This window comes from Aethalodelphis obliquidens, unplaced genomic scaffold (genome assembly GCF_003676395.1).
Source record: "Aethalodelphis obliquidens isolate GAN/ISIS:26980383/991018 unplaced genomic scaffold, ASM367639v1 scaffold19, whole genome shotgun sequence".
In the NCBI taxonomy this organism is placed as follows: domain Eukaryota; kingdom Metazoa; phylum Chordata; class Mammalia; order Artiodactyla; family Delphinidae; genus Aethalodelphis; species Aethalodelphis obliquidens.
Window position 1 is genome coordinate 13,593,463 of NW_020837963.1, and position 13,153 is coordinate 13,606,615.

At 40.0% G+C, this 13,153-nt stretch overlaps 1 protein-coding gene across 9 annotated transcripts in view; it reads left to right on the forward strand.

Annotated features, from left to right (window-relative positions):
* NEDD4L (NEDD4 like E3 ubiquitin protein ligase) overlaps positions 1 to 13,153 on the forward strand; it is a 344,189-nt gene that overhangs the window by 183,394 nt on the left and 147,642 nt on the right. For all 9 annotated transcript variants that reach the window (XM_027118610.1, XM_027118611.1, XM_027118612.1 and 6 more), the window contains 2 exons: positions 8,591 to 8,672; positions 11,445 to 11,483. In XM_027118610.1, the coding sequence (XP_026974411.1) occupies positions 8,591 to 8,672; positions 11,445 to 11,483 (121 nt within the window). The remainder of the gene's footprint in view (positions 1 to 8,590; positions 8,673 to 11,444; positions 11,484 to 13,153) is intronic.

Consider the following 13,153-nt stretch of genomic DNA (forward strand, 5'->3'; position numbering starts at 1 on the left):
TTATGGTTTTGTGAGTTGCTATCTCTCTTTTTTTTTTTAATTTTTTTTTTTTTTCAGGCCGTGCTGGGCGGCATGTGGGATCTTAGTTCCCTGACCAGGGATTGAACCCGTGCCCCCTGCATTGGGAGCATGGAGTCTTAACCACTGGACCACTGGGCAAGTCCCTCTATTAAACTATTACTAGCATAAAAGAAAAGTGGTTTCTTAATCTCTGATGATTGCATGTATACGGGAAAAACACGTGATAGAAAATGCTGGAGACAAAGGCATGTCACAGCTATCACTTCCTTTGACAGCTGTGTGAACGTTTTAGTAATTTGTAGGTGGATCTTTGCCTATTAGTGACTAAATGATATTTATCCTAGCAGAAGATAAGAAAACATTGGTTTTAATTCGAATTGTTTTAAAAACAAACTCTTCTGGCTTAAATATTTTCATGGGCTACTGCATATCTACATAGACATAAACAGAACTGTGTATTTATGTGTCAGAGATAAACAGATGCACATGCAGTGTTCCCACCCCCCGACTCCAAAGGGTCTCTAGGACCCAGGGTTGGGACCCCTGAGTGACTGGTTGCGGATGGCAGAGGACAAGGAGAGAGTTGGTCCTGACTAGCCATTTCAAGACTTGGGTGACTGCAGAGGTGCTGGGATAGGGGCATACCACAAGCTGCTCCAAACAGCCAAGTCATTCCTGAAATATCCAAAAGTATGTTTTCAGCAGCTTCACAGAACGCGCCGAAGCTGTAAAGTCGTTGGGGTTTTTTAGAGGATGTATAGTTGATGTACAATGTTGTGTCAGTTTCTGGTGTACAGCAGAGTGATTCAGTTATATATACATTCTTTCCCATATTCTTTTCCATTATGAGTTATCACAGGATATTCAACATAGTTCCCTGTGCTGTACAGTAGGGCCTTGTTGTTTGTCCATTCTATATATAATAGTTGGCATCTGCTAATTGCAGACTCCTAATTTGTCCCTCCCCCACCCCCTTTCCTTTTTGGTAGCCGTAAGTTTGCTTTCTGCGTCTGTTTCTGGTTTGTAAATAAGTTCATTTGTGCCATATTTTAGATTCCACATATAAGTGATATCATGTGGTATTTGTCTTTCTCTGACTTACTTCACTTAGTATGATAACCTCTGGGTGCATCCGTGTTGCTGCAGATGGCATTATTTCACTCTTTATGGTGAGTAATATTCCATTGTATATGCGTACTACATCTTCTTTGTCCAGTCATCTGTTGATGGACATTTAGGTTGTTTCCATGTCTTGGCTATTGTAAATAGTGCCGCTATGAACATTGGGGTGCATGTATCTTTTCGAATTACAGTTTTCTCCGGATATATGCCCAGGAGTGGGATTGCAGGATCATACACAAACTCTGTTTGTAGTTTTTTAAGGAGCCTCCATACTGTTTTCCATGGTGGCTGTACCAATTTACATTCCCACCAACAGTGTAGGAGGGTTCCCTTTTCTCTACACCCCCTTCAGCATTTGTTATTTGTAGACTTTTTAATGATGGCCATTCTGACTGGTGTGAGGTGATACCTCATTGTAGTTTTGATTTGCATTTCTCTGATTAGCAGTGTTGAGGAGCTTTTCATGTGCCTATTGGTCATTTGTATGTCTTCTTTGGAGAAGTGTCTATTTAGGCCTTCTCATTTTTTGATTGGGTTGTTTGGTTTTTTATTATTGAATTGTACGACCTGTTTGTATATTTTGGAAATTAAGCCCTTGTCGGTCTCATCATTTGCAAATATTTTCTCCCAGTCCCTAGACTGTCTTTTTGTTTATGGTTTCCTTTGCTGTGCAAAAGCTTGTAAGTTTGATTAGGTCCCATTTGTTTATTTATTTATTTTTATTTCTGTTGCCTTGGGAGACCGACCTAAGAAAACATTGCTACAATTTATGTCAGAGAATGTTTTGCCTATGTTCTCTTCTAGGAGTTTTATGGTGTCATGTCTTATATTTAAGTCTTCCAGCCATTTTGAGTTTATTTTTGTGTATGGTGTGAGGGTGTGTTCTAACTTCATTGATTTCCATGCGGCTGTCCAGCTTTCCCAATACTACTTGCTGAAGAGACTGTCTTTTCCCCATTGTATATTCTTTCCTCCTTTGACAAAGATTAATTTACCGTAGGTGTGTGGGTTTATTTCTGGGCTCTCTACTCTGTTCCACTGATCCACATGTCTGTTTTTGTGCCAGTACCACGCTGTTTTGATTACTGGAGCTTTGAAGTCTGGGAGGGTTATGCCTCCACCTAAGCTATAAAGTTTTAATGCCTCTTTACCTACCTTGGACAAAGGTAAAAATGCATCTGTCTGTAGTAGACCCATTGCTTTCTTGCATTTGTTGAAAGGTCATACATATTTAAGAGCAACTCATTGTCAGTGTTGGTGACAAGTGATGTATTTCAAAGTGTAATTCATGCCTTTCAGTAAATGTCAAGGGCTAGAATATATGTGCATATTTCTTTCAAATATCTTCCGTAGTCACCCATTTAAGGCAATTTTCTGGGTAGAAAAAACATCTGAAGCTCTTTTGTGTTTGTTATTAAGGTTTTAGGCTAGCCATGAAATTACAGGGTTCCATGGCTCACTGAAGAGTATGTTATAGCGTATGTGTAACTATTGTTATTTTCATAATTTTTGTACTTATAAAAGTAGTACTTGCTCACAGTAGAAAAGTTAGAAAAAAAATAAAAACCACAAAGAAGAAAATAAACATAATTCATAAAGTTGTAATCTAGAGAGAACAACTATTAACTTTAGCTGTGTGTCAGTTGCTTTGGTGCGTGTATATATGTGTATATATATATATGTTTTATATATATATATGTTATATATATATATGCTTAGTGTGGAAAATGTAACCATGAAAGCATAACAGATTTTAAGTGCTACCCACATAAATAAACTGTAAGCATTATTGACTAACAACAACAAAAACATGTGACTATATAGAATTAGTCACATTTTTAGATCATGCTTATTCCTTAATGTTATACTATGAATATTTTCTCCCAATTAATAATATTCTTGGAAAAGATGCTTTAATGGTTTATAATATTCTAGCGCCTGATTATACCATAAGTTAATCACTTCTCCCTTGGACTGGAAAGTTGCTTCCAGTATTTTCTTATATATGATGCTGTCATGAGTATCTTTTGCAGATAAATATTTGCCTGCATCTCTGATTATTTCTTTGGGATTAATCCTTACAAATAGATTTGTTGAATCAAAGGCATCAGTTCTTTGAATGTTTTGATACCTCCTGCCATACTGCTTTCCAGAAACACTTGTGATAATTTCTTTGCAGTAGCAGAGTATTAAAATGTCTGCCTCTCTTTAGAAAGTGTTAGCTATTTTTGCATCTGGGACCACCTGTTAGATGAGAACTTCAGTTTTGATGTTATCACATATATTCATGTGTTTTATTCTCTCACACTTTCTAGGTAATTTTTTCCTTATTGCTTTGTAAGTGTTTTGCATTATTTCTTTATTACAGATACCAGTAATTTATGTAACACTAACTATGATAGTAAAAGTGGAAAGGTATGAGGGAAACCTTCAACAAAACAGGTTTTCCAACATCAATCTCATCAAAGACTAGTCTGATGAAAATGAGTAATCAGTGCGAAAGGACTAGCCTCTCCAAGTTGTTGTTTGTCATGGAACACCTGGGTGACTCCGATGGAGGGGGTCACCCCATTAATGACACATCAGGACTAACTGCCCTTGTTCAGTGTGTCCCGGGAGGCTGAGCAACAGGGAAGCCCAGAAAATCTTATTTCCACGTCTCCCCGAGAAATGACCTTGTCTGTACTGTTTTCGCTTAATGGTGACAAAGGTAGAATGAGACCCATCTCTGAATTCTTGAAGCCTGGTTAAGATCAACTCAGTCCCGTAGTTCTGCAGTCTTTCTCTTAGCAGTGTTGTGTGCCAGGGTACTCTGCACAGTGTGTCACAATCATCACTTTGCTTCTGTGCCCCATTCAAATGGGGCCAGGACAGTGTCTTTTATTTCTGATGCCTGTGTCCTTGCCTGGAATATAGCAGGTACTCAGTTAATACTAGGATGTTATTTGAATCCTAATATCAGTTTGTCTCCTTATAAAGGCTGAAAAGAAAGAATGTAGTATCCAAATAGCTTCACTATGCAGAGAAAACAAAAGGTTTGGAAAACAGCATTTCTCCTCTAATCCACAAAGCGTTGAGCTTCCTAGAGAGCAATGTTAATGAGTTGCACTGAACACCCGCACTAGGACAGTAACTGGTTGCCAAGAGTGAATCCTGTTGAGTTTTGTTGTAAATAATACTACCAGTTTGATCATCTCCACCCAGATCCCCATGGGGCTTCCACGCAGCATGAATAATGAGGGAGCATGGGATACTTAGTGTGCTGTGAGGCAGCATGGGATACTTAGTGTGCTGTGGTTGGCCGGCACCCAATTTATACTATAAGGTAATCAGTGTCAGATTAGATCAGCAATCCCAGCAGAAGTTAGGGGGCTTGGAAGGAGCAACAGGGAACCTCAAAAGTCTCGAAAGAGAGCAAAAAACAGAATCAGTTACAACAGCTGTCATTCTCATGCTGTGAGAATTTATTATTAATACATAATATTCTCTGGTCCTTACAGTGATGCTCTGAGTTAGGAATTATCGTTCCCGTTTCATTCATGAACCACCTGAAGTTAAGAGTGGTTAAGTTAAGGGTGGTTAAGTGACTGTCTGAAGGTCACTTAGAGAGTTGGTGAAGTTGAGATTTGAGACTCCAGTGGAGATGGTCAAGGGCACCAAATGAAGAAGTACCAGCCGAGGAGATAGATGGTCTTGCCTACTTCCCTCCATGGCCCTCCTGGCTTTTTTAAAATTATAAAAGTATTATGTATTACTGGTTAATAACAGCAACAAAAGTCTTCAGTGTACAGGGAGTAACATGAAAACCGGAACCTCTGCCCCTATAGCTGTACCCTGTGTCTACTCCCCATAATAGAAGCTGCTGATGAGCTTTTTATGTGTCTTTCCTAAACCTTCTGGTGGTCTAGCTGGGGGGAGGTAAGTCTTGAACATAACCTACCATTGACCTCAGGATTTGGCTGGCCTTTCGTAGTAAAGGTGTGGAGAGTGTGAGATCTGAGAAGTAGAGCTTCAGGGGGCAGAAGCTTCTTCCAGAGCTGCTGCCTCTATCAGACAGCTCAAGTCAGTGTGAAAAGGTCTCTGGGAACTGAGTTCTTCCTCTCACCACTTCTGCGGAGCATCATGCTCAGATGAAGGCCATCAGCGGTTAAAACCACAAGCAAGCTTCTGCAAAGAAGCTGGTGATGAGGCTTGCTGTCCCTCAGCCTTGCCCCTCCCCCTAACACACATGCACACCTGCCTGCCTTTTGTTTCGGTTATTGCTCAGGTGATATGTTCTTGATACCTCATAGGTAAGTTGGTTAGAGCTGGTAACGTGTGTAAGAAAATACCAGCCCAGTGATGATCAAGGGGGGGTTCTCATACAACTGTGGGCTTCACCCTTCATTCCCTGGTGGAGAGGATAGGGTGTTATTCCCTCTTCCTGCCATATCTTTAGGAAGCCAATCCGTATTTACTTAGGATGGGCTGGGCTATTGTTATTATGAATGAAGAGAAGTGAGTTTGAATTATTCTGAGATTCAGAATATCCTAACCAAAAGGAATCATCCAGTCCACTGGCTTTAAACTTCATTTTTTTAAGCTATAGAACCCTGTCCAAAAATATTCTAACATGAACAACCCGTATATAAAACAGATTAAGGTGGAAATGGTAGCCTGTAGTTATCCTGAGATAGTTACGCAGAACTGTTTGAAAACCACTAACTTAGTCCAACCACTTGTTTGTTTGTTTGTTTGTTTTGCCTCTCACTGTTGTGGCCCCTCCCGGCACAGGCTCCGGACACGCAGGCTCAGCGGCCATGGCTCATGGGCCCAGCCGCTCCACGGCATGTGGGATCCTCCCGGACCGGGGCACGAACCCGTGTCCCCTGCATCGGCAGGCAGACTCTCAACCACTGCGCCACCAGGGAAGCCCCTGATCCTTTTTTGTTTAATCCTTTTTGTTGCCCACTCCTGGGAATGTAGTCGGTGCTCTGTAAACATTTGTTGATGGGAGTGGTACTGCTGTACTGTTGGAAAGGGAGACGGATCTGGACAGCTGGCTCCCCTCCCCACTCCAGCCCCACCACTCTTGAACTTACAGCCTACCATCCTTTCACCAGCCCATCCCAAGCCCTGTGCTCCCTTCCCTTGAACTTGCTCCTACTGTCCTTTCACCAGCTCCCACCCTTGGCCTTTGGTTCTCTGTTCACCTTGAATTCTTTTCCAGGAAGTTTCCGGGTCAATCTTTCACATAGTCGCCGTAGTACCTACTTCTGCCTGGATGAACACTCAAGACAGGCCCAGACATGCCTTCCTTGTCACAGCTGGGGGACAATGTCCTCAGAGACCCCACCCTCAAGCCCCAGCTGTGTGTGTCACTCATTGTGAACTATTCAGGGGATATAAACTGAGGTCAGTAAATGATTAGAGGAAGAATGTGGATGTTCATTAAAGTGAGTGCTTAGCTCTTTATTGCAGTTATATAACAGGCAGCAATCGTGACAGCCGGGGGCATGAAAAGAAGAGATGGCAGTCAGCAGAGTTTTTTGTCTTCTCTGTGATGTGTGTGTGTGTGTGTGTGTGTGTGTACGAGCGTGCATGCACCTCCATTGCATACTGGGAGCTATTGAGATAACAGATATCAGGCCGTGAGCTCTTTTTAGCAATAGCTTGGTGGCTGGAAATAGAAAATGGGTTTCTATAACTAGAAAATACTCTTTTCAAATACCTTGTAGAACAGTGGTTCTCAGAGTGTGATTCCTGACTCAAGAGCACCAGCATCACTGGGCGTTTATTTGAGATGCAAATTCTATGGTCCCACCCCAGACCTACTAGATCCTTTGGGGGTATTTGGGGCTGGGGCCCAGCAATCTGTGTTTTAACTACTCCCGCCCCCAGGCAGTTGTGATATGCTCAAATCTGAGAACCACTGACCTAGAATTATCCTCCTGGTCCATCACCCAGACCATGGCTCTGATCAGGAAGGCGTTCTTAGGGTCTTTAGACCTAGATGAGGTTCTGGTTCTTGGTTCATCTTTATTCTGAGGCTGAGGGTGATCTCCAGATAAGGAGAAGGAGGTGCATCTGGTTAGATGTTCTCTAGTGAAAGAGCATCTGTGCTTTATGGTTAAGTGACAGAGGGTTGACTAATACCTTCTTCTAAACCAGAATGTTAAAAATATTTACTCAGAATATAACTGAAAAAATTCTCTTGTTTTTTTGCGTGTTTGTTTAAGGAGATGGGGGTGTAGCTTCTACTGAGATGCATCTTACGGGTGATAAATACTACACGTAGGCACCAACAGTATTTTTCACTGACTTTTGATTTCTGTTTTTGGATATCAAGTATAGTCCTGTTAGCACTAAACTTTTCATTCTATCACACCGTTCTCTTTCCTTAAGGGATTTCACGGCATATTTATTGAGCTATCTAATAAACACCAATATCGTCTTAAGCATTTTATGGTACTCTGTATAATCTTTAGAAATACCCTGGAAGTTGCAAAATAAGGGTTAATAGTCGTGGTATGTATAACTACTAAAGGATAACTCTGAAATTGGTTAGAAATAAATCATCCACTATCGATAATTAGATGAGTGAAAATTGGGGGATTGAATACACGAAGGCCCTTCCTATGACTTTAAGGATCTCAGGTGTCAAACAGAAGAACCTGGATCCCAAATTCTTATCGTTTAACTAGATTTGAGCTCTCCCAGTGTCAGCAACTCCGGAACGTGTGAGGAGTGGACTTACCAAGCTCTTCGTAGATAATCACATTAAGTAATCCTTTCAATATACTTCTGGCTAAAAGTTTTCAGTTTCCCAAGGAAATGATAGGAACTCTGGAACTTGTAGTCAGGAAATCTGAAATTTAATCAAGACTTTACTGAAATCTGTAACTTTGGGCAACTCTGTTGACTTACTGGGCTTTAATTTTTTTGTGTGTATGTTTTTGTTTTAATGTATAAGATGATATATGTTGACTTAGATGAACAATGCCTGTTTTACCTCTACTGAAAGAAAAATAATTTTTACCAACGTAATGGAAATCAGAATATAAATAAGATGCAAACTAAATTTTCTAGCTAGATTTTACTAGTCTGAACAAATTTTATATGCCTTTTAATAATTTTTCTTGTGATCTTTTCAGAATCTGATTGTGCTTAGAAAAAATACTATGGGAGATTAATTCTTTTGCATTAAGAGTAGAGAAGATGATCTTTAAAATTAGAATACGAGTTTGATGTTGGTGTTGCTTTTAAATAAACATCCATGGTTCTAGGTGATAGAAACTTTCCTCAGTATATTTACGTAGTTATAAGCATGTTAAAAATGTTCCTGCTAAGTTTGTGAAATTTATACAAGCTGGTCATGAAGTGATATTTTTGCATTTTCAGTTAGGTTATGGCTACTTTCCTCTTTGTATTTTTAAAATGAAAAGTATAATCCTATTTTTTCTTACAGTGATCCATATGTGAAACTTTCATTGTACGTAGCAGATGAGAACAGAGAACTTGCTTTGGTACAGACGAAAACAATTAAAAAGGTAAGGTCCATCCTTAATTAAACATCTTTTAAGTCATAATTAAATCTCATTAAATTATGTCTCTGAGCTCTGTAGAAGTTTATATTTTAAGATGGCAGTATTTGCATTTTAAGCATCTCTCAGTATGAAATCTATAAATTCAATTCCGACTTTTCAGTGTTAACCCAAGATACCGGTTTTGGCTTTTAGTTACATGACTATAAAAACAGCATTAAAATAGGCATTATTACAAGTAGAATTTTTTTTCCCTGCAAAGAATAAAGCAAAACAAGGACTTGTTCTTGTTGGCTTGTTAGTTTATGAAAAGAAATTTAAAGCAATTTAAAATACATTTAATGAAATGGAGTGGCTTGTGGATTTGGTAGGGACAAAGGGAATGGTTTAACTTAAAACAGGTATTACCAAAGGAGGCAAAATACTTGCTTAGCTACACAAAAACAAATAAAAAATATTAACAATAAAACTACACATTTGTGTGTGTGTATGTTTCACTTTTCTAAATTTTACACCTATGATTTCATTAAAGATTTGTTTCCATAATTATACCTTAATTCATCTGTCTCCATATTTTTATATACATCTATAAAATATACTAAAACATATATCCATATTATCTCGTAACTCATCTATCTCCATGTTTTTATACACATCTATAAAATATATTAGAACATAGATTTATATCCATAATTATATCTTAATTCATCTATCTCCATGTTTCTGTATATCTATCTATAAAATATATTAAAACATATTTACTCCATATTTGGAGCATTTATTGAAGATGCATGTTTTCTATCAGAAGTACTGTTCTTATCTGCGCTTCAGTATTACTTACAGCTTCCTATTATTTTTCCCTCCCCACCTTTGTGGGGTAAACAGTTTTAACACTCTGTGTGATAAGCAGTTCCTGGAGAGCGTGATGGCTTTTAAAAAATGGTAATTCCCCTGCCATCGTGCAGACGACGCCAGGGGTCTGCGGCCAGGTCATTTTCTGTAAGGAAGACACAGCAGTCTAGCGTGTCTTCCACCTGGCATTCCGACTGGCACTGAAAATCAGTTTAGCGAACAGGAGCCGGTATTTTGATGAGTGGGGAGGATTCCTGTGAAGGACGGAGGCCATTGTTCCCTGTTGGGCGCTGCCGCTGGTTGAGTTTCCAGCGGGGCGGGAGGCCCGCCTTGCAGGGAAGGCAGTCGGGGACCTGATTGCCTGCCAGACACGGAGGGAGCAGAGAACCAAAGCCACCAAAGCCACCACAGCCGGCGATCGGGGATACTGAAATGTGTTTCCTTCCGAGGGGAGGTCCTCCTCCCTCCGCTCCACGGTAGAGGGTGTCGCTCCGTAGCCGGGGCTGCGCTGTCTGCCTCATTCGGCAGCCAGCCTCCTGGTTAGTATTTCTGTGCTGCGCCCGGGGTTTAAGAACTGTTTTCATCGTCCTCTCCTCGTGGCCAGGTGCCTGGTCCTTCATGCGTGTTGTGGTCTCACCTGTCTGTTTCCTTCCCTCACCTGTCCTTTGCCTCTCCCCCTCTGCATTTCCCTGAAGCTGGGCTCCGGACCGGCTGCAGCCCGTGGCTCCCACCACGGGAGCCTGCTCCCACCTCTCCTCCGTCCTCCCCCCCCCAGCCCTCTCACTCGTTACCATCCCCGGCTCGATTCACAGCTAGAAGTGTGAAACCCCTTGATTTAGGGTTAAATGCCCCGTTGAGTTGTGGGTGGGGAAATTGCTGATTTTTTTTTTCTTTAATGCCAGTTCAGTGTTTTACAAATTCAGTTTATTTTTTTATGGTGCTTTGTGTTGCTTTTATTTTGCTGCTGCTTCCTGCACTAGTTTTTAAAGGAAATAGATTGATAAAGACAAATAGCATTCTAGGTTTAAAATATCTGTAGTCCTTGGTGAGGTGGTGATTTTTCAGTCTCAAATTTTTACATAGAATTTTTGAGAGACGTGTTTATTTCAGAGTGTGATGCATGTCCAAATGCACAAACACATGTGTAAATGTATTCTCCCATAGTATGTTTCATCTTAGTTTCGAAGGCTGTTTGGTAGTCCGTCTTTTATCCAAGCTGAGGACAAAAGTATCTTTCCATGTCCTTGTGAGATGTATAATTTATATGGATTGATGCGGACATGGGTGGATGGATGGGTGTGGATGGGTAGAGAGGAGGATTGGAGGATAGGTAGATGAATATTTTTAAACCTGGTTATTTGGGCGAAAAGAGTTCACTTTTGGTTTATAACTGGCAGAGTTTTTTCATGTTATATAATCTGATCATCAATACTGTTCTTTATAAAATAGTCTTCAGATTTCAGTTTTTGTGTAAATAGTGAACACTGTCACCCTCCTGCCACCTGCTTCTTTGCTCTCCAAGACAGATTTGTAGCAGGTTGAGGGAAATAAGCAAAGTTCATTTCCTTCTTGATAGAATCATCATATCAGTGTTAATTTCTTGAAGAATATCTTTGTTTTCACGATGATGGCTCTTTGTTAGGTCCCTGACGTTATTCCTTCTGGTTGATAGCATGAAATTTATGGTTTCTTACCTGTGAATCATCTGTTTCATAAATACATCCCATCCCCATCTAGTTTGATTGATAGAATAGTCTCAGATGATTGACTAAATGCTTCCTCTATTGCCATTTTGAAAATCTCTTAGCTGTGTTTTTAGTGGGGGAGAAAGAAAAAGTTTAAGCAACTGTGTGGACTGCATTGTACTAGTAACTGTTAATGTTTCAAAAGACTGTAAAATAAATTACAAGATGATTTCTCTTCCAGACGCTGAACCCAAAGTGGAATGAAGAATTTTATTTTAGAGTAAGTTTTTCTTTTTTGGGGGGGGGGTAATAATTGTTATTGATAACTAGATTGATCTCTTATCACAACAGACTCACATTGAGTGACATCTGTTAAATTTTTATTATGAAATTCCTTTTAAGAGGAGAAATGGTTGCGTAGCTTCCTAATGTGCCCCAAATTTTCAGAGACTGTGACTAGTGGTAACAAAATCTGGACTTGTTTCATTTTGGGATGTTTGAGGGAAACAAAAAGAAAGTCATCCAAATACCATATTTTAGCTTTTCTATGCAAGTTTTTCTTTAAAAAAAAATAAGGTAAAATATAATTAAAACAAGAGCTTATTTATTTCTATGAGACACGAACCCAGTAGAAGCGACATGATTAAAAAGAAGCCTAAAGGTTGCCAATCATGTTCCAATTAGGAAAGAAAATTTTTACAATTCAAAGATTCAGTGTGAGTTTGTGTGTAATATAAAAGTACTTCTGGAGTTTAAATATCACCAAATTAGGTAGATTTCCTCAACCTTTTATATTTAATATCTAGAAGAGCTATGTGTAGAGAGACTGAATTCTGTGAATTAATGGAGACTGTACTATTCAGTGAATTTTTGCAGTTGCTTTTTTTTTGTACTGAAATTTTGAAAATATTAAGCTGCTCAGGTATTTAATGGAAAAGAGGGTTTTTTCCTCTTCAGGATGAATTAATTTTTTTTTTTTTTTTTTGCGGTACGGGGGCCTCTCACTGCTGTGGCCTCTCCCGTTGCAGAGCACAGGCTCCGGACGCGCAGGCTCCGGATGCGCAGGCTCAGCGGCCACGGCCCACGGGCCCAGCGGCATGTGGGACCCTCCCAGACCGGGGCACGAACCCATGTCCCCTGCATTGGCAGGCGGACTCTCAACCACCGCGCCACCAGGGAAGCCCAGGATGAATTAATTTTTATCATCTGTATAGTTGTGATATTAAAAACTACTCTACTTCCAGAAATGCTCTAAATAAGATCTTCTGATTCGTGTAGCTTTCCAAAGAACAATATTACCATTAGACTCGTTATAATTGGTCCTGATTTCTTCCTTTCAATCACAATGGTGTCTTATGTGCTCCGAACTTAGATCGCCATATACGACATCTGTTTTCTATTATGTTCAGAGCTAAAATATGGCATGGATATTTTAATGCTTGGTGAGATCCTATGTGTAGCCTCTACCAGATGTATTTTAAATTACTTCATGAAGGACTGAAAAAGTAATGGGGGCAGATAGATATTATTGGCCCGTAGCTAACTCTCAGATACAGCTTTCCACGTGTAATACTCCAAATTACTTAGACTTCTTTCAGTTTAACACCTTGGCCACATTTCTGTAAATTTTAGTACATCCAAGGTTTTTTTCAACTTATATAAGCTCTAAATATATGTAAACTCTATTTTTTTTGGGGGGGGCATTTAAAAAAACATTTTTGTTGTATTCATTGCACAAATCTTTATTGAGTGCTTACTGTATGCCAGCTTCTGCAACAGCCTGTGGGTGCACTGGTCAGCAGTACAACCCTTCACTGAGCTTTCAAACAGACACTAAGCCCCCTGCCCACCTGCCTGCTCCATCACTAGGCTAAGAGCAAGCCAAGGGGTCAGAAGCACAAGTTGTGTTCTCTGTACCATCAAATGTTATTTCATTCCCTTCTCCCTCCC